General features: G+C 38.9%; 1 protein-coding gene across 4 annotated transcripts in view; it reads left to right on the top strand.

The window, feature by feature from the left end:
- The window catches only part of macrod2 (mono-ADP ribosylhydrolase 2), a 1,153,479-nt gene that overhangs the window by 1,178 nt on the left and 1,130,318 nt on the right, over positions 1-21,983 (top strand). For 3 of the 4 annotated variants that reach the window (XM_062058480.1, XM_062058481.1, XM_062058479.1), the window contains 2 exons: positions 13,620-13,724; positions 17,551-17,664. In XM_062058480.1, the coding sequence (XP_061914464.1) occupies positions 13,620-13,724; positions 17,551-17,664 (219 nt within the window). Of the gene's footprint in view, positions 1-6,740; positions 6,917-13,619; positions 13,725-17,550; positions 17,665-21,983 lie in introns of those variants that run through there. The other variant, XM_062058482.1, reaches the window with a different exon arrangement.

Genomic DNA, 21,983 nt, shown 5'->3' with positions numbered 1-21,983 from the left:
ATTAGCCACAACACAACCAGGCTTATATTTAATATGCCACAAATTAATCGCGCATAACAAACACCTCCCGCCTCCCGTCCATATAACCCGCCAATACAAATCAAACACCCGATCCCACAGCCCAAAGTACCGTTCACCTCCCCAAAGTTCATACAGCACATTAGTGATGGGTCCGGCAACACCGATGCATCGGCGCATGCGTCGAGCTCATAGAGCGATACCCTGTGTCGGTGCGCGTATCGCTTTTAGAAAGTCACGTGACCGAACACGAGCTGTTTTGGTCACGTGACCGCTCATGAGCTGTTTTGGTCACGTGACCGCTCATGAGCTGTTCTGGTCACGTGACCGCTCATGAACTGTATCGCACTGACGCCTGCGCGTCAAACTGTTTATTAGGAAGCGGCGCAATGCGTGTTGTTGACGAACACCATTAGGGCCGCTTGTTGTCACTGTCACTCAAAGTTGCATTTCAAAATTACACAGAATAAATGTGTTTATTTTGTTTAGAATTCAGATGGGTTTGATTTGGTGCGCGGCATATATTGGCTGTGCGGCGCACGGTGTGCGCGGAGGACGCTAGAGCACTGCGCAATTGCGCAGGCGCGCACCTTAGAGGGAATGTTGCTCACAGGGCACAGAGGCGTCAGTGCGATACAGTTCGCGTATCGGTCACGTGACCAAAGCAGCTCATGATCGGTCACGTGACTTTCTAAAAGCGGTACGCGCACCGACACGGGGTTTCGCTCTATGAGCTCGACGCATGCGCCTATGCATCTGTGTAGACCCATCACTACTGTTACTAGAGAAGGTACAGGAATGACGGCGTGGCGAAGTTGGTAGCGTGGCCGTGCCAGCAATCGGTTACTGGGGTTCAATCCCCACCTTCTACCATCCTAGTCATGATACATGTTCACATTATTTGACTGTATCTAAAAAAGATAAAAATATATTTTTATTTAAATGAAGATATTAAATAATCCTAAATGAAATACAATGACTTGGTTTATATTATTGTATATACTAGGTCATAAAATCAGTGTCAGTTGAGTCGGTCCATAGGTTGCCTGTAGGGATTTTTAATGTCCAGCAGATGTCAGTATTTAGTGACACAGTATCGACACAGTATCAATACAGTTTTGCAATGTGTCGAAACGCTTCATGAGGCCTCATCAACCCATCACTACAGCACATGTATTTCCCCAAAGTTACGTACGTGACATGCACATAGCGGCACGCCCGTACGGGCAAGCGATCAAATGTTTGGAAGCCAAAGCTGTACTCATGGTAGCGCGTCTGCTATCCAACTCAAAGTCCTCCTGGTTGTGTTGCTGTAGCCAGCCGCTAATACACCGATCCCACCTACAGCTTTCTTCTTTGCTGTCTTCATTGTTCATTAAACAAATTGCAAAAGATTCACCAACACAGATGTCCAGAATACTGTGGAATTTTGCCATGAAAACAGACGACTTAGTAGCTGGCCACAATGGTGTCCCAATATGTCCGCACAATCCGTGACGTCACGCGCAAACGTCATCATACCGAGACGTTTTCAGCAGAATATTTCACGGGAAATTTAAAATTGCACTTTACTAATCTAACCCGGCCGTATGTTGCAATGTTAAGATTTCATCATTGATATATAAACTATCAGACTGCGTGGTCGGTAGTAGTGGGTTTCAGTAGGCCTTTAAGGCTATCATTCATTTTGCAATCTTCATGTGGTGCGGGAAGCAGCATGAAAATTAGACATCAAAGTAAATCAGATTTAATATTCAGAGCTTATCCTCAACCTGTCTGACTAAACCAGCTGTGAAATGAGATAAAGGCCCCAAACTTAAATTCCTGATTTAGCTTTAAATTATAGCCTTGGACATGTTTGTAGTTAGAGGTGTAACAATTAATATATCAATATATAGATTTACACTATATTGCCAAAAGTATTTGGCCACTAACCTGACTGTCGCCAGATCCTTGTAGTTCGTTGAGCTCCACACAAGGATCTGGGACTTCTCAATAGGAGATGTATTTCAGAAGGCGGGGCCTTGTAAAAAAAAATCATTGTATGTGATTGGATAAACCACTTATCCGTTATCTTGAATGACGTGCTACTTCAACCACTCACATCGAAATCAAGCCGTGACGCTGATGAAATCCAAAAATAGGACAGCCGACATATTGGATAACGACAGAGTGAAAAGTTAGAGATATTTTACTGAAACAACGCAGCAATGTCAGTAGACGATTGATGTCGTTTGTGCAAAGAAAATATGCAGAATCAATGTCAGCACACTACTCCTCGCTGCATGCCGCCATTGTTGTTTGAATCAAACAGTCGCTTTGGCGCTACGTCACATCTATGAAATCCCGCCCAGCGATCCTGATTGGTTCATTATTTTTGCTATCTTGAAGGAGTTTGCGATGCCCTCGAGCCCAGATCCTTGTGTGGAGCTCAGCGAACTACAAGGATCTGGCGAGAGTCAGGTTATTTGGCCACCTGCCTTGACTCTCATATGAACTTGAAGTGCCATCCCATTCCTAACCCATCAATCAATCAATCAATGTTTATTTATATAGCCCTAAATCACAAGTGTCTCAAAGGGCTGTACAAGCCACAACGACATCCTCGGTACAGAGCCCACATACGGGCAAGGAAAAACTCACCCCAGTGGGACGTCTGTGAATGACTATGAGAAACCTTGGAGAGGACCGCATATGTGGGTAACCCCCCCCCCCCCCCCCCCCCACTAGGGGAGACCGAAAGCAATGGATGTCGAGTGGGTCTGACATAACATTGTGAAAGTCCAGTCCACAGTGGATCCAACACATCAGCGGGAGTCCAGTCCACAGCGGGGCCAACAGGAAACCATCCCGAGCGGAGACGGGTCAGCAGCGCAGAGATGTCCCCAACCGATGCACAGGCTAGTGGTCCACCCGGGGTCCCGACTCTGGACAGCCAGCACTTCATCCATGGCCACCGGACCTATGCAACTCCCCCTCGCAAGGGACAGGGGAGAAGAGGAGAGAAGAAAAGAAACGGCAGATCAACTGGTCTAAAAAAGGGGGGTCTATTTAAAGGCTAGATTATACAAATGAGTTTTAAGATGGGACTTAAATGCTTCTACTGAGGTAGCATCTCTAACTGTTACCGGGAGGGCATTCCAGAGTACTGGAGCCCGAATAGAAAACGCTCTATAGCCCGCAGACTTTTTTTTGGCTCTGGGAATCACTAATAAGCCGGAGTTCTTTGAACGCAGATTTCTTGTCGGGACATATGGTACAATACAATCGGCGAGATAGGCTGGAGCTAAACCGTGTAGTATTTTATACGTAAGTAGTAAAACCTTAAAGTCACATCTTAAGTGCACAGGAAGCCAGTGCAAGTGAGCCAGTATAGGCGTAATATGATCAAACTTTCTTGTTTTTGTCAAAAGCCTTGCAGCCGCATTTTGTACCGACTGTAATCTTTTAATGCTAGACATAGGGAGACCCGAAAATAATACGTTACAGTAATCGAGACGAGACGTAACGAACGCATGAATAATGATCTCAGCGTCGCTAGTGGACAAGATGGAACGAATTTTAGCGATATTACGGAGATGAAAGAAGGCCGTTTTAATAACACTCTTAATGTGTGACTCAAACGAGAGAGTTGGGTCGAAGATAATACCCAGATTCTTTACCGAGTCGCCTTGTTTAATTGTTTGGTTGTCAAATGTTAAGGTGGTATTATTAAATAGATGTTGGTGTCTAGCAGGACCGATAATCAGCATTTCCGTTTTCTTAGCGTTGAGTTGCAAAAAGTTAGCGGACATCCATTGTTTAATTTCATTAAGACACGCCTCCAGCTGACTACAGTCCGGTGTGTTGGTCAGCTTTAGGGGCATGTAGAGTTGAGTGTCATCAGCATAACAGTGAAAGCTAACACCGTACTTGCGTATGATGTCACCCAGCGGCAGCATATAAATACTAAAGAGTGCAGGGCCAAGAACCGAACCCTGGGGAACTCCGCACGTTACCTTGACATAGTCCGAGGTCACATTGTTATGGGAGACACACTGCATCCTGTCAGTAAGATAAGAGTTAAACCAAGACAAGGCTAAGTCTGACATACCAATACGTGTTTTGATACGCTCTAATAAAATATTATGATCGACGGTATCGAAAGCGGCGCTAAGATCAAGAAGCAGCAACATAGATGACGCATCAGAATCCATCGTTAGCAATAGATCATTAGTCATTTTTGCGAGGGCTGTCTCCGTAGAGTGATTTTCCCTGAAACCGGATTGAAAAGGTTCACAGAGATTGTTAGTCACTAAGTGTTCATTTAGCTGCTGTGCAACAATTTTTTCGAGAATTTTGGAAATAAACGGAAGGTGGGAGACCGGTCGGTAGTTTACCATGAGGTCAGGATCGAGGTTAGGTCTTTTGAGCAGAGGATGAATAACCGCTTTTTTGAATGCTAGGGGAACAGTGCCGGAGGAAAGTGATAAGTTTATAATATTTAACACTGATGGACCTAATAATACAAACAGTTCCTTGATAAGTTTCCCAGGAAGTGGGTCAAGTAAACATGTTGTTTGTTTTATCCCACTTACACGCTGTAATAATTCCTCTGTTATTTCATCAAAAATAGAGAGACTATTTTGGAGGGCAGTGTCCGTCGTATATACAGTCGTATTTGTGTTAATAGAACCCAGTTGTAGCTGGGATGCGTTGTCTTTAATCTCCTTTCTACTGAGTTCAATTTTCTTATTAAAGAAATTCATAAAATCATCTGCCGAGTGGGTGGAGCTACTGGGAGGAGTCCCTTGTTGGGTTAGCGATGCTACTGTACTAAACAGAAATTTAGGATCGTTTTTGTTGAGGTGGATGAGATTTGAGTAGTATTTAGCTTTAGCTAAGGTAAGCATGCGTTTATAAGTTATTAAACTATCACTCCATGCTTGATGGAAAACCTGAAGTTTAGTCGCGCGCCATTTGCGTTCCAGTTTTCTACATGATAATTTATGAGCTCTAATTTCTTCTGTAAACCATGGGGTGCGCCTTTTAGGGGCCCTTTTTTGCTTTAGCGGTGCTATACTATCAATAATTTCGCGCAAGGCATCGTCAAAGTTGTTAGTGAGGTTATCAATAGAGCCGACATAATTTGGGAATGGTGCCATTACCGAAGGCAGTAGGTCAGCAAGAGTCATCGTTGTGGCAGCATTAATGTTGCGGCCGCTATAGCAGTTATTATTATTATTAGCTTGTTGACAATGAGTCAAAACTTCAAATTTTATAAGGTAATGATCGGACATTACTTTAGTATATGGAAGTATCATAACTTTGGAGGTGGTGACACCCCTGACAAGCACTAGATCTATTGTATTACCGTTGCGATACGTGGGTTCATGTATTATTTTTGTAAGACCACAGCTATCAATTATGGTTTGGAGCGCCACGCACTGAGGGTCCGATGGGGTATTCATATGGGTTCAATAGGATGTCGGTCCACCTTTTGCAGCTATTACAGCTTCAACTCTTCTGTGAAGGCTGTCCACAAGGTTGCGGAGTGTGTTTATAGGAATTTGCCACCATTCTTCCTAAAGCACATTGGTGAGGTCACACACTGATGTTGGTCGAGAAGGCCTGGCTCGCAGTCTCCGTTCTAATTCATCCCAAAGGTGTTTTATCGTGTTCAGGTCAGGCCAGTCAAGTTCATCCACACCAGACTCTGTCAACCATGTCTTTATGGACCTTGCTTTGTGCACTGGTACACAGTCATGTTGGAAGAGGAAGGGGCCCGCTCCAAACTGGTCCCACAAGGTTGGGAGCATGGCATTGGGGGTGATATGGTATTTATATATATTTTTATTTTTTATTTTTTTGTCATAAAAAATACAATCATGTGTGCTTACGGACTGTATCCCTGCAGACTGTATTGATCTATATTGATATATAATGTAGGAACCAGAAATATTAATAACAGAAAGAAATAACCCTTTTTTGTGAATGAGTGTAAATGGGGGAGGGAGGTTTTTTGGGTTGGTGCACTAATTGTAAGTGTATCTTGTGTTTTTTATGTTGATTTAATAAAAAAAAAAAACTTTAATTTTTATTTTATTTTATTTATTTATTTTTTTTTAATTTCTTGTGCGGCCCGATACCGATCCACGGACCGGTACCGGGCCACGGACCGGTACCGGGCCGCGGACCGGTGGTTGGGGACCACTGCTTTACACCACCGCATCCGACGCTTTGCATTGGACTTGGTGATGTATGGCTTAGATGCAGCTGCTCGGCCATGGAAACCCATTCCATGAAGCTCTCTACGTACTGTACGTGGGCTAATTGGAAGGTCACATGAAGTTTGGAGCTCTGTAGCAACTGACTGTGCAGAAAGTCGGTGACCTCTTTGCACTATGCGCTTTCAGCAACCGCTGACCCCTCTGTCAGTTTACGTGGCATACCACTTTGTGGCTGAGTTGCCGCTGTTCCAAAACTCTTCCACTTTCTTATAATAAAGCTTACAGTTGTATTTTGAATATTTAGGAGCGAGGAAATTTCACGACTGGATTTGTTGCACAGGTGGGCATCCTGTAACAGTTCCACGCTGGAAATCACTGAGAGCGGCCCATTCTTTCACAAATGTTTGTAGAAACAGTCTCCATGCCTAAGTGCTTGATTTTATACACCTGTGGCCAGGCCAAGTGATTAGGACACCTGATTCTGATCATTTGGATGGGAGGCCAAATACTTTTGGCAATATAGTGTTTATTCCTTAGATTCAACTACATCGATCTGTGCTCGGCAAGTTTGCCTTCCGGAAGATAGGTATCCAACATATTTTTTAAAGGAAATCGACCAATACTAGAAAAAGTAAAACATTTGATATAAGAACGGCAGACTTTGTATGAAGTTTCCTTGCAGGCACAAGGTATGGATACAACGTTGATTATACATTCATGTTCTTTTAAACTCACTTTGAAACAACACTGAAAAATAGTAGCAAAACATTGTCTTAGGTTGTTGGTTGGGAAATGACCAAATTTCAATGGTCAAATCAACATCAACACCTGACAGTGAATAAACTTCAGTAAAAAGCATGCTTTTTCAATGCTGTGTTGTAGAATATTGGTTGGGAAATGAGTCATCAAAACAAGAATGCAGAAAACTTTGGTGGCTGAGAAAAGTCACAACAAATGCAAACGTGACAAGACCATATAAATTACAACTTTTAGCTACAGCACGATTGCAAAAGCCACAACAAATACAAACGCCTTAACACAAAAATATAAAGCCGCAACACAACTTGAAGCCCCAAAGGACACGACGGAAGTGACAGCGGAGTTACGCAAGTTACAATGACAAACCAACTTCCTGAACATAGTATATTAGTATTTTTGAAAAAGTAAAAAAAAGTTAGTTATTACTTTTTTAAAAAATTAGTCACACTTCACTAACATTTCCAACTCTGTTCATTACACCGTTGTCAACTTTCCGTCTTAGGAAGTCGGTGAGTGGCCGAAACTTGTTCACTGTCACTTCTGTTCCGTCTCTGTATTGTTGTTTTGGCTTATGGTTGTTGTTATCGTGTTGTGGCATTTGCATTTCTTGTGAATTTTCTCTGCTATAGTAGCTGTTTATTAAAATCCGACTTTATTACTTTATATTAAAATTGTAACATTTTATGTTGAAAACCAAAAGCAGAAATGGCAAGTTGGTTATTGCACTTTTGTTGAAAATTTCTTGAATATTGAAAATATGAGGAGAAAGTGTATCCTCTTGGTAATTCAACCTAAAGTGTTGATTGCACTTTATTCAATGCATTCAAATAAGATGTGAATGCATTGACCATTAATTGTTTACTTGCTTGTTTGTATCCGTAATTCATTCATACCTAATTCCCCTACAAGCAATTACAGGAATATAGGAAACTTCACCTGTAGTGTGTACTATCCAGTATTTATTTCACAGTCACACTGGTTGATTATTGTTTTGCTAAAATGTTACTGAATTGATTTTAACTCACTGAATCATTTTGGATCGTATCGTTCTAAAAAAATAAAATAATATCGTCCCTGAATCGTATCGGCGACCACAAATTCTGAATCCAATAGAATCGTTAAAATTACTCTTTACACCCCTATTCGTTATGCATCATTTCCTACATTCATACATACATTTTCTATATGGTCTCAGCTCACAGGTTAGTTGGAGCCTATCCCAGCTGACCATTCACACTTACAGTATGGACAATTGAAAGTCTCTAATTAACCTAGCGAGCATGTTTTTGGTTTGTGGGAGGAAGCTGGAATACCCTGAGAAAACCTACACAAGCATCAGGAGAACATGCAAACTTGACACAAAGACGTTTCAACAAAGATTCAAACCCCATTGTCCTGATACAGGCATAAATGCCACTGTGCTGCTTTAAAAATCTAATATATCAAAATAAACTTATGATAAATAAGTTGTTGTTGATACCAGCACTGTTAAAATGTATATACTATTATAAATGTTAAACTCTCTAAACTGATTGCTAGAATACCATAAAATGAAAAAAAGACAGACTGCAGGTTTTAAAAAGAAATACTGTATGATGAGCTGCCTTGTTTTGGTTGATTTTTAACAGTATTTGAATGACTTTTCTATCCTATCCAGAAATCATGTTTTGTAGTTTATTCATTTGGAACTGTCTTTAAACTAAGACTTAATTTGCCAAAACATAAATATCGGGTTTTATAATTTTTTTCATCCACCTCTGGTTTCATAAATGTCACCTTTTTAATACCCGATAGTCAGAGCAAAGGGAAAAAAGACAGTACATAATAAATGAAAATAACATAACATAAAATCCGATAACTTTTTATTTTTTGCAAATGAACTCTTTACTATCTACTAAGCTAGTTTATTTTTTCTTCCGCAAAGTAATGAACCACAATTGCCTATCCAGAAAGCCTGGTTTTACAACATTTAAGCGGTTTCATTTTCATATGTCTGCAACAAAGACACTCTTAGTAATATCTGGAACCAGCCTGAGGGAGAGGAAATGCACATGTCGGAATAATATTTTCCACTGTTAAAATGTTCATTACAAAGCTTGACCTACCGCCAGGGTTTAAACACTTGTATTTATCTTTAAAAGACAGTGTATCTACTACAGACTCTTAACTTTGCATAAGAGAACAGTGTTGTAATAAGTGATATCATATGTTAAATTCAATGTTAAGAACACAAGTCTAGGCACTTCATTCCTAATCACTACTTTTCTTAGTCTTTTGTTGTGAATGTGTATTTTTTTGGAATTGTGCTGTTTGGATAAATGGACACAACTTGGTCGACAAGATGAATTGCGTCTTGAAGTGACCTTGGCCAAATTGAGTACAGTACACTACTCGCCTACAACCAGCAGAGGTGCTGTTGAGTTCAGTCTCAAGTCGTTTGCTGTCTAAAGAAGATAATTAATTCAGCTATGGGAAGTTGTGATACAGTACATCAATGCAGAGCTCCACTATGGCACATGTACTATAGGCAAAGTTATTCTGCTCAGTGTGACACTGGCATTGGATGCTTAACAGGTGTTCGAAAGAGAAATGACTGGTTAAATTAATTATTTCATTCCCTAAATTCAATCAAGAGCAATTACTAGTTTCATTGTCTTCAGAATATGGAATAGCTTCAATCAAGTACCATAATGACCCATTAGACATGTGCGATTTGGCCTAAAATCTATATTGTGATAGCCTTCTGCAATAACAATATATATCATTATATATTTTTTGGTATATAAGTGATAATAGAATAATTTCAAAATGGGTTACAAAGGCTCCTAATTTGGTTGATGACGTATGCGGTAACATATTGCATAATTTATGGTTTTATTATTTTCTCAAAACTATCAATCAATCAAAGTTTACTTACATAGCCCTTAATCACAAATGTCTCAAAGGGCTGCACAAGCCACAACGATTTCCTCGGCTCAGATCCCACATCAGGGCAAGAAAAAAACTCAACCGAATGGGAACAATGTGAAACCCAGGAAGGGACTGCAGATGTGGGGAGCCCCTCCTTGGGTGACCGGTACAATGGATGCTGAGTGTAAATGGTAAATAATGTGACCGTCCAGTCCACAGTGGGACCTACTTGCTAATTCGCAAGCACTCGGGCAGAAGGCAGGGTACACCCTGGATAAGTCGCCACCCCATCGCATGGCCAACACAGATCGACAGACAACCATTCACACTCACATTCACAGAGTAGAGCACATTTAGTGTTGCCAATCAGCCTATCCCCAGGTGCATGTCTTTGGAGGTGGGAGGAAGCCGTAGTACCCGGAGAGAACTCACACAGTCACAGGGAGAACATGCAAACTCCACACAGAGAGACCACAAGCCCGATGATAGAACCGAGGACCTAAGCACTAATCACTGAGGAACCTTGCTGCCCACTTGTCAATAGTGCGCAAGTAATAGGCTATCCATTCATACTGTAAAGACATGCTCGTGGTAATGTTTTATGTTCGTTTGGTTTTGATTTGATTTAGAATTTTCCCATGATCACAAACACAACGTCCGTTCCTGAAAGCCAATTGGTGGAGAATGAGGAAGTGCTGTGTGTCTCGCTAAGCACGGAGACGAAAGTGTTTGAACGGAAGGTAAAACTTGTTGGAATTGTGCCGTCAGAAAATTGGCAATAAAAGTACGAAAATGGGCTGACTTCTTGTGTGTTTTCATATAAAAAAAACTATTTCCTTCAAGGTGTTGCGCGTGTGAAGGAAAACGGTTGCAAAGCCCCATCATGCTCTTTTTTTTGCATGCTTTTGAGGTTTATAATTATTAGGGCTGCGAATCTTTGGGTGTCCCACGATTCAATTCAATATCGATTCTTGGGGTCACGATTAGATTATAAATCAATTTTTTTCCGATTCAACGCGATTCTCGTTTCAAAAACGATATTTTTCCGATTCAAAACGATTCTCTATTCATTCAATACATAGGATTTCACCAGGATCTACCCCAGTCTGCTGACATGCAAGCAGAGTAGTAGATTTTTGTGAAAAGCTTTTATAATTGTAAAGGACAATGTTTTATCAATTGATTGCAATGTAAATTTGTTTTAACTATTAAATGAACCAAAAATATGACTTATTTTATCTTTGTGCTTTCGACCGTGTCCCTCGGGAAGTCCTGTGGAGAGTGCTCAGAGAGTATGGGGTATCGGACTGTCTGATTGTGGCGGTCCGCTCCCTGTACGATCAGTGTCAGAACTTTGTCCGCATTGCCGTCAGTAAGTCGGACACGTTTCCAGTGAGGGTTGGACTCCGCCAAGGCTGCCTTTTGTCCCCGTGAGAATTTCTAGGAGCAGTCAAGGTGTTGAGGGGATTGGTGGCTGCAGGATTAGGTCTCTGCTTTTTGCAGATGATGTGGTCCTGATGGCTTCATCTGGCCAGGATCTTCAGCTCTCACTGGATCGATTCGCAGTCGAGTGTGAAGCGACTGGGATGAGAATCGGCACCTCCAAGTCCGAGTCCATGGTTCTCGCCCGGAAAAGGGTGGAATGCCATCTCCGGGTTGGGGAGGAGATCCTGCCCCAAGTGGAGGAGTTCAAGTACCTAGGAGTCTTGTTCACGAGTGGAGGAAGAGTGGATCGTGAGATCGACAGGCGGATCGGTGCGGCGTCTTCAGTAATGCGGACGCTGTATCGATCCGTTGTGGTGATGAAGGAGCTGAGCCGGAAGGCAAAGCTCTCAATTTACCGGTCGATCTACGTTCCCATCCTCACCTATGGTCATGAGCTTTGGGTTATGACCGAAAGGACAAGATCACGGGTACAAGCGGCCGAAATGAGTTTCCCCCGCCAGGTGGCGGGGCTCTCCCTTAGAAATAGGGTGAAAAGCTCTGTCATCCGGGGGGAGCTCAGAGTAAAGCCACTGCTCCTCCACATGGAGAGGAGCCATAAGAGGTGGTTCGGCATCTGGTCAAGGATGCCACCCGAACGGCTCCCTAGGGAGGTGTTTAGGGCACGTCCAACCGGTAGGAGGCCACGGGGAAGACCCAGGACACGTTGGGAAGACTATGTCACACGGTTGGCCTGGGAACGCCTCGGGATCCACCGGGAAGAGCTGGACGAAGTGGCTGGGGAGAGGAAAGTCTGGGCTTCCCTGCTTAGGCTGCTGCCCCCATAACCTGACCTCGGATAAGCGGAAGAAGATGGATGGATGGATTATCTTTGTGAAAATATTGGACACAGTATGTTGTCAAGCTTATGAGATGCGATGCAAGTGTAAGCCACTGTGACACTATTGTTCTTTTTTTTTTAATTAAAATTTTTTTTATTTTTTTTTATATAAATGTCTAATGATAATTTCAATGAAGGATTTTTAATCACTGCTATTTTGAAATTGTTACTAATATTGATACTGTTGTTGATAATATTCATTTTTGTTTCACTACTTTTGGATTGTTCTGTGTCGTGTTTGTGTCTCCTCTTAATTGCTCGGTTTATTGCAGTTCTGAGTGTTGCTGGGTCGGGTTTGGTTTTGGAATTGGATCGCATTGTTATGGTATTGCTGTGTATTGTTTTGTTGGATTGATTAATTAAAAATAAATAAATAAAAATAAAAAATGAAAAAATAAAAATCTATTTTTGAAAAATGAGAATCTATACTGAATCGCACATGAGAATCGCGATTTGAATTCGAATACATTTTTTCCCACACCTCTAATAATTATACAAGTACTTCTACCACAGTACTACTTTTGTTTATGTGAAAGCATGTTAATCTAAATACATTGGCCATAGATTTTTCTTTCTGGGGCTATAAAGAGTGTTTTAGAGAGTAACGATATAAAAATGTCATATCACGGTTCTTGTCAACAAAATTATTACGGTTATCATTATAATCGTGGTATTGTTGAATATGCTCAAAAAGTATTTATACACACACATTGAAATCTTTAGATGTTTTAAAAAATAATAGTAAATAGACCTACTGTTAGAAAGCCCTCTATTTAGCATGTTTTGTGTTTTTATGCTTCACTAATAAGTGTTCTGGCTGGCGTTGTGGTTTCCTACTCAGTTCAGCTGTCCTTGAACGCAGAATAAAAACACCTCTTTGTCACATTCCTCAGGGTATATATTGATCACTCTGTTCTTAAGAGGGCACAGCTTGTAGATTCCATGTGCACAATTGAATAGCTGAGTTACACAAGGCAGAAATGTTCTTATATAAGTTTAGATTGCGGTGTGTTGTTTCATAATTGAAAAAGGCATTGTCTCTTGCATTCGTTAGCATTTGAGCTGGCGCCAGTCAGTCCAAGAGTTTATCAAAGTGCAGTTCTCAGTTATGTTTTTTCAATCATTTAAATTAAAACCTTAATGCTAACAGTCGGTTGTTTTACCACGGTTATTATTAATACTGTTTATCGTTACATCCCAAGAGTGCATGCATTGAAACTACATTGAAAGTACTTGTGTTAAAATGTATCATCCCTAACAATTACAGGATATTGCTACTGTGTTATACAGGAAAGCAATAGTCTGACCCCTGCTGTGTCAAGATTACAGTACAGCATGCCTCCTTACTTCTAAAGTAAAATTAGCTATAATATGTAATTTATTGTGTTGTTATTCAACAGAGAGACTTCTCCAAATGGAACGTGAAGAGAGGCGCAAGGAGGGCTATCGTCGTCAAGATTATATAAGTCTGGATAAGATTCCAACTTGGAGAGAAGATAATTATGGTAAGAGAATGTCTTTTGTGGTCAAATTCCTGCATTAATTCCAAACAATTATCAATAGGGCTGTATGATATATACTCTATAAATATCTATTTGGCTGACGAATGAGCTTTTAATAATATTGTTTTCTCGTGATAATGCATGTTGATGACACATTCTAGTCCCGCATATTTCACCGAGCCAATGAACAGGCGTCCTCAACGCAACGTCGCATTCTCACTAGCGGCTAATCTTTTTCCACAGTACAAACAACTTTTAAATCAGCCATCCTTGTTACCACAGCAGCTCATAAACTGTGTTTCTTACAAGTAACATAATCACTAGAGGATGAGGAAAAGCTAAACATGCTACACGACCAATGTTTGGAAAATTGCTTAACGAGAAATTGAATGTGCTTCATGGCCATGGACGGGTTATTGCAAGATTGCAAGCTTGTCACTTCAATCAATGATTTGTTGTTCATTATTTCGACATAGCAGTATTAATGTGTGTATGTATTTCAGTGAATTCCGCTCAAAAATGAATATCTTTATCTGTATACTTTCACCTGAAAATATATCGAGATATATATCAAATATCGAGTTTAAGTAAAAATATATCGAGATATACTTTTTCGTCTATATCGCCCGGCCCTAAGTAATAGTGCTGTAGATGCTTTCTTCTGTTCACTCAAAACTGACATTTAGTTAACCATTTAGCTTTAGCAGAGATGCTAACAGTCCCTTTCACAGACAATATATTGTTGCGCTTTCCTCTACCGTTGCTGACATTCTGGTTGTTGTTACATTAAAACACTTAAAATGAAACACACTGCTCCTTTTGCAAGAAAACTGTATAATGGCAAATCTGATACATGGCTGTTAGGATGTTTTCTAGAATCGTTTTCAATTGTTTTACAATAATCTTCTCGTGTATTTAGTTAGTTTAACCTTTGTGTTTTTCAATGTGAAAGAGCAGTGAATTAATTCATACACTTAAAATTAATTCTGGCCCTCTGATTTTCCTTTGTCTTTATACTTTTTTGTCCGTATGGATATGAATCAAAATTAAATGATATTCATTATGATCTTAAAAAAGTCTTAACAAGTCTTACATTTGACTTGTTGAAACCTGCAGAGACCCTGAATAGTCAGGGGGAAATAGGTCGTTGACGATGACTAAGACAAACATTTTTAGTCAACAACATTTAATACTGCATAAAACAACATCAAACGCACTGCACCACGTTACATCACACGAGTCGGTAACAGCATCAGAGTATTTAATAAGCTTATTTGTTACTGGTAGCAATAGTAGCCACGGCTTTATTATCTAATGCGGTTATTTTTAACATCGTTGTTTCGAATACTATACCACACATGGTAGGAGAATATGCCAACCGCAAACCACAAGCTTCAGATCTTGAATGTAAACAGTTCCAGTTCATTTATGATAAAATGAACTGGAAATCTCATGTGAAAAGTATACAACATAAACTAGCAATTTTGAATAAAGCAAAACATGTTCTGGACCAAAATTCACTTCATATTCTTTACTGCTCACTAGTGTTACCATATCTGAGTTATTGTGTAGAAATATGGGTAAACAACTACAAATGTGCGCTTCATTCACTAACGGTGTTACAAAAAAGATAAATTAATATTACATAATGTTGGATATAGAGAACATACAAACCCTTTATTTATTGAATCACAAATATTGAAATTCAACGATTTGGTGCATTTGCAAACAGCTAAAATTATGTATAAAGCAAACTGTAACCTGCTACCCAAGAATGTACAACACTTCTTAACAAAATAGGAGAAATATAACTTTAGAGGAAAATCTAATTTAAAACATTTGTATGCTCGTACAACACTTAAAACCTTTAGCATATCCGTATGTGGAATTAAATTATGGAATGGATTAACCAATTAAATCAAACAAAGCACCAATATGATTCAGTTTAAGAGGCTGTTCAAACTACAAGTGTTCACAAAGTACACAGAAGAACAATTATGATGAACATCTTGAGCCCTTTTTTTTGGAGATAAAGATTATTTATGTATTATTTGTTTACTGACTATGGTATATTATTTATTTATTCACTGTTCTGTCACAGAGAACAAGGAAATTGAATACAATTGCTTTGGAATGAAAAGGGGTAGGGTTAAATAAGATCAGCTTCTTCCTACTCCTTTTCGGATGTGCTGTAATGAAACAACTGGAAATATGTGATGCATTACATTGTATCGTATGCGTGTTCGTAATAAACTGAAACTGAACTTAACTGAACTGAACTAAACAAAGGTGGGTGAATCGAGACAAATAGACAGACGCAAGGCCAAGTATAACATGAGTGTATAGTCGATACTCCAGTGGTTAGATTGATATGTTTTATTATCAAAAAATCTTGTAATTTTTGTATTTGTATACAAAGTCAGGAAATAAGTCTCTGGAAACCGGAGGGTTTTATGGGCAAACAAACAAATTAGAGCCAATAGAAGGAAATAATTTAAATATTTAATTGAGATTACAATTGTGGTCAAAAATGAAATATTATTAGCATTGGTATGACCAAGACTGCCCTAAATTTGTGGTATCGCCCATAAATATAAAAAGTAGCCAAACAACAGAAGAATAAGTGCTTATTACATTTTAACAGAAGTGTAGATAGAACATGTTACAAAAGAAAGTAACCAGATATTAACAAAGAATTAGCAAGTAGATTACTGGTAATTTAAAGTTTTGAGAAAATAATACAACCGGAAATGAGGCAGCAGCCAAAATAAAAGTAACTTAATTTAATGTTTCTATTATCATTTACATTATTGCAGAAGGCTGTAATATAAATTGCAATATAGATTTTAGGCCATACCCATTCCCAATAAACATGTAGTGAAGGAAAGGTCTTCACAGCTTCATGATTGGACCAAATAGCACCATTTGTAGTTTAGTATGGTACTAACCTTTGAGGCCAGCTACCTACACCGTAAAAGACAAAAAAACAAATAAATGTTTTAAATGGGGACCTATTATGCAAAACCAACTATTATTACCTATTGGTACCTATTTTTGTGTATTTGTAAATTTCAAATCAAACTGTAGAGGCATGGCGGATAAAGTATGTATATCACAATCTTGCCTTTCTTCATACTTCCTACATACAAGCCGTTTGGAATTTTCCCAATTTGTGACGTTTTTCCAACTGGTTACGTCAGCTAATACAGTATCTCTTCATATGGTGGAGATTTACACGAATAGCTTCGCGCGAGTCCACCATTGTAGTCCTACGCTGTAGTCAATAAGTTCCTTTTTTTTTCTCTATCCTCCTGTTGTGGGGCAGACTGGCTCGTACATGCACATGCATCCTCTGCTGCTGCCATTTCTAATACAAAATAGCATATAGTTTTAACTTATATCTATCTGTCAGTAGACTCCATATGGAAGCACTAATGACTGACGGTGTAGAAGACTGTCGAAGTAGAGGCACGTAATTAAGACTGCCCACAAAACAGCGCATCTTGAAGAGACCGTCAGAAAGTGGCTTGAAGATGGTCTGTAAAACATCCATCCATCCATCCATTTTCTACCGCTTGTCCCTTTTGGGATAATCTTTGCAAAATTTTGACCAAAAACACCCCCCCCTTATATCATTTTATGTAGACCACAACAAAGTATTTTAAATGTACAAAAAAATCATATTATGACCCTTTAAAAAATATGTACGTATGTTAAATGCAAAGGAAGAGAGTTTATACAACAATCTAGCTTTTATTCTGTACTTTCCTGACAAATATACTACATTGTGAATACAGTAATCCAATGTTTTATTTGTTTTTTATTTAAGCTGATAGCAAAGAAGAAGGGGGACTTTTGACCGGCGTAGGAGGACTGAATGATAAAGTATCTCTCTACAAAGGAGACATTACTGTCCTGGAGTTGGATGCCATTGTCAATGCTGGTGAGTACCGATTACTTTGACCTTAATAGGAGCTTCTTGGTGCTATTCAGTGCTTGATGATTCCTGATTTTATTAAATTTCTCTTGGAGAAATGAGAAGCGTTTGTTCTTAACATAAAATTGACTACAGGGTGCTTTATCTTTTCTGTACAAATGTTATTAATATGATGGCATAACTTAATCTGACTTTTAAAGTTGTATATATGTACATACATTATTTTTTATTTGCCTGAAAGCTAATATAGTGTGTCTGTTAGTGCACTATTGAGACAAAAAAAAGGCTATTTCTGGGACTGAAAGAGCTTAGCAGGAAAAGGTTAGGTAATAGCAAGTGAGCCAAAATGCCTTTTTCGTGTTGTTTCAGGATACTTTATAATGTTATGTAATTTTCTTCTGTAGCTCTGCTCGCAACCTACACGCTGTGTCAGAGTTGCAAAATACTTTTCTACTTTTCTCTTCTGCTGTAATTCTTTTTTTAAATATACGGTAGCTATGTAACAGCCTGAAGGTCTACTTTTACTGTCTTTCAGAACCAGTGTTTGCAAACACACACACCACCATTACAGTCCGTTAAGTGGTGTATTTTTTGTGTGAAATGAGTGCTCTATAATTAATACCAAATTAAAAGATGTGAAAAACAGACTGTCTGTTGGATGAGGCTAATGAATTTAATCTACTATGTAAATAGTCACCCCAAGGACTTTGTGACATGACATTATGCATCATTGTCATTTGCGCTGTGTGTACAAAGATGTGTTTTTCTACACCTAATATTCCCCTGATACATGCATACATGGCCGTGTGTGCGTGCGTGTGCGTGCACGTGCGTGCGTGTGTGTGTGTGTTATGCTGCAGCTGGTACATAGTTGAAGAATTACTCTTTTTTTCCTAAAATATTTTGAATGCTATTAAAAAGAAAAAGCAATGAATGTTAAAGGGGAACTGCACTGTCTTGGGGGAATTTTGTCTATCGTTCACACTCATTATGAGAGGCATGATGACTTTTTTTTTTTCTGCATTCTAACTTGTAAATTAACATAAATAAAAGTCGGCTTACAACGGAGCCAATGGTAGGTCTTCAATTCCACCCATAAAACCCAATAAAAACCCATCCAAAAACCGCCAACAATCGTGACTTGAATATTAACCAAGTATTAGTGATTTTATTACTATAAGCACCAACGCAGACAAACTATTTATAGCGGTGCCGCTTCTGTGCCTATATTGGTATCATCGAGTGGTAAGCTGTATTCTTGCATGTGGAAGTTTATTGTAGATCATAAGTCATGCCTCTCACCTGGATAGTAGAAGGATGAAGACAATAAGACATATTCCGACAAATTGGTACACTTTGACAGCCAGGTTAGACCCAAGAAGGGCGAGAACAGCACAAAAAGACGCTTCCTTCGCGAATATTGTTAGTCATTCTTCATCTAAACGGGACTATAACAAGATTCTATCAATTGACAGTCTAATGACAGCAGACGTTGTACAGTAGGTGATGTTTTTATTATGTTTCTTGGCTCTCATGAAGTCTGCAGTGAATGAGTGATTTTGTTGGGAAAAATATCGTGATGCGTTTTTGAAATGAACGTACTGCCTATGCTTAAAATTATCAGAATACTGTACTTATAATGTACTTATAAAGGTGCCTTTTACTATATCACATATATACTTGCACCATGTGTATGAAACCGTAATGGAGGTGTTTGGATGTTTTTTTAAGGGCTTTTATAAGTAGAATTAAGCGACTCCCGTAAGCTCCATTGTAAGCGCACTTTTGATCGCAAATATTTACTATTTAGAATGCATTAAAAAAAAGAACTTGTGTTCTTGTCTTACATAAGGATTGTGAATGATAGGCACAATTCCAAAGTAAGTGCAATTCCCCTTTAAATAAAATGACTCTTCAACTTGATGAATGTCAAGTTTGTTGGTTTGTTACGGGGCATAACCACTGAAGCAAGCTGTCTGACACTGTATTTTGTGTGTGTATTTTGTGTATAATTCCAATAGTTTTTGACATTTTCTTCAGTGGAAATGGCAAATTTGTACTTGTCCTGATCAGATACAGGGCGGAAACACTAAGATGAGGCTACTTCAGCCGAACCGACCCTCTGATTGCGAAACACTCCCTTACATAAGGTTATATAATGTTTTGCAGAAATATTTATTCTACAACATGACATTTTACAGTGGGTGTAATGCTTTTTAATGTACTGTAAGTGTGTCATCATTAATCTTGCTAACTGGACAATAAACTGCAGAGAAATGTTGTACGCAGGAGTATCAAACCCGTTTTCATCGAGGGCCACATCACAGTTAAGGCTGCCCTCAGAGGGCTGCTTGTAACAGTAGATTTATATGAATTTTATAGTATAATGTCTTATATTATTACACAATTGCCTATGTACGTATTTTATTATTACATTTTGTACTTACACATTGCTAGATAACTTGCTTTGAAATCATAAGTCAGTGTGAAAAGCGGATATTTAAGCTTTTACATTTATTTTAACAATAATGTTTTGGAAGATACCGTGTGTCAATATATTTGTTGCATGATCTGATGATAATAATAATGTTTTTAAAGACAAGCAATCGTATGCGGTGTGTGCAATTTTTCAGTCAAAAAAAAAACGTTTAGTAAAAATGAATTTACTTATTGATGCGCATTGTTTCTATAGGCTTTCGTGGGCCACGTAAAATGAAGTGGTGGGCCAGATCCGGCCCCCGGGCCTTGAGTTTGAAACGTGTGACATACAGCAAGGCCTACAGTACTCTGACTCACCATGAAGGGGGCGTACGTGAGCTTCCATCCCTCCATAGAGCGGCTAAGAAGCTTTTGAAACTAAAAGATAATATTAAGGACTTTTACAACAAATAAACCGATCGTCAGTTTAAAAAAAAAAAAAGTATTTGAAAGTTTGTTATTCTCCTAAAGTGCAACCTGCATTAACATTGATTAGATAACATACATTTTAAAGTAAAAAAAACAACAAAACTTAAAAAGAAGTCAGTGCCTCACCTAACATGAACCTCCCTGCACATCACTGATCTTGGGACTGCTGAAGTACTTTGTTTATGATAGCCAATGCTTGTTACCAATAAAATGACCCAATTTCTTCCTTAATTAACTTTGCGGCACCATTGTGCAGTGGTTAGAACTGTTGCATCACTGCAGAGTTGACCGTGCACAGATTTTAGATGAAGGATCCATAATAAACATTTTCTTCAACCCTGAAACATTCAGTTTATTCAAAATAATACAAATGTTTATAAAGTCATACAGTATATATTTTAAGAGGCCGTAGTGTAGCATAAGGAAATTAATATTTGGCAAAACAGCAGTGTAATGTGGATTACAAAGTTAAGATGTCCACAATTTTATGAGCCCTTGTGGTCCCACTTTTATAATGGTTGCCGGAAGCTTTTAGAGGGTATCTGCGTGCTTTATGACCTCTGTTAAAGTTTAATTATTAGGCTCATTGGGTTTTTAATGCTTCCTTAATTCTGTTTGGCTGGCGGTTCTGCCGAAACTGCTTAAATGGTGAGAGACATAAGACAATATAAGGTTTTTTGGTAGTCTTGGTGGTGGTCTCAATATGAACTATGAACTATGAAGGCAAGGCTACAAGGGTGTAGGGTTGTCCCGATACCAACATTTTGGCATCGGTGCCGGTCCCAATATGTATTTCGATACTTTTCGATACTTTTAAAATAAAGGGAACCACAAGACATTTAATGATTGGCTTCATTTTAAAAGAACATCTTATACCATGATACATTAAACATAAGTTTCCTTTTGCACTCAAAGACCAATTTTAGAAAAGTAAAATTAAATGACATTAAACACATTGGGCTTATTTTATTGCACTCAAATAACAATTTACAACTCTACATATTACATACAGCCTGACAAAATCTACGACATTGTATTAAATGCTTAATAAAATTGATGGTTACCACTCTTGGTCTGTGCAAGATAAATACACTAATTAGTACAGTAAATACTAAAAACAATACCAAAACAACTGAAAATATGTGATGCATTACATATTTGTACCGTATGCATGTTGGAAATAATCTGAAACTGAAAACTACAAAGACAAGACCTCTCAGGTAAAACCCATATTGTTGAAGAAACCACAAATTAAATGATTGGAATTGTTATGAAATTCAGTCAATTCACTTGCATTAGTAGGCTCCAGCCCTGCCACACAATCGATAAAAAAAGGGTGGATGGATGGATGGATCGTTTACGCTATGTGGGCAGTTTTGACTCCGCTAATAATTGGCAATGGGCCAACCAGCTGTTTG

The sequence above is a fragment of the Entelurus aequoreus genome, linkage group LG09, assembly GCF_033978785.1.
Source record: "Entelurus aequoreus isolate RoL-2023_Sb linkage group LG09, RoL_Eaeq_v1.1, whole genome shotgun sequence".
In the NCBI taxonomy this organism is placed as follows: domain Eukaryota; kingdom Metazoa; phylum Chordata; class Actinopteri; order Syngnathiformes; family Syngnathidae; genus Entelurus; species Entelurus aequoreus.
This window is presented reverse-complemented; position numbering and strand designations above follow the sequence as displayed.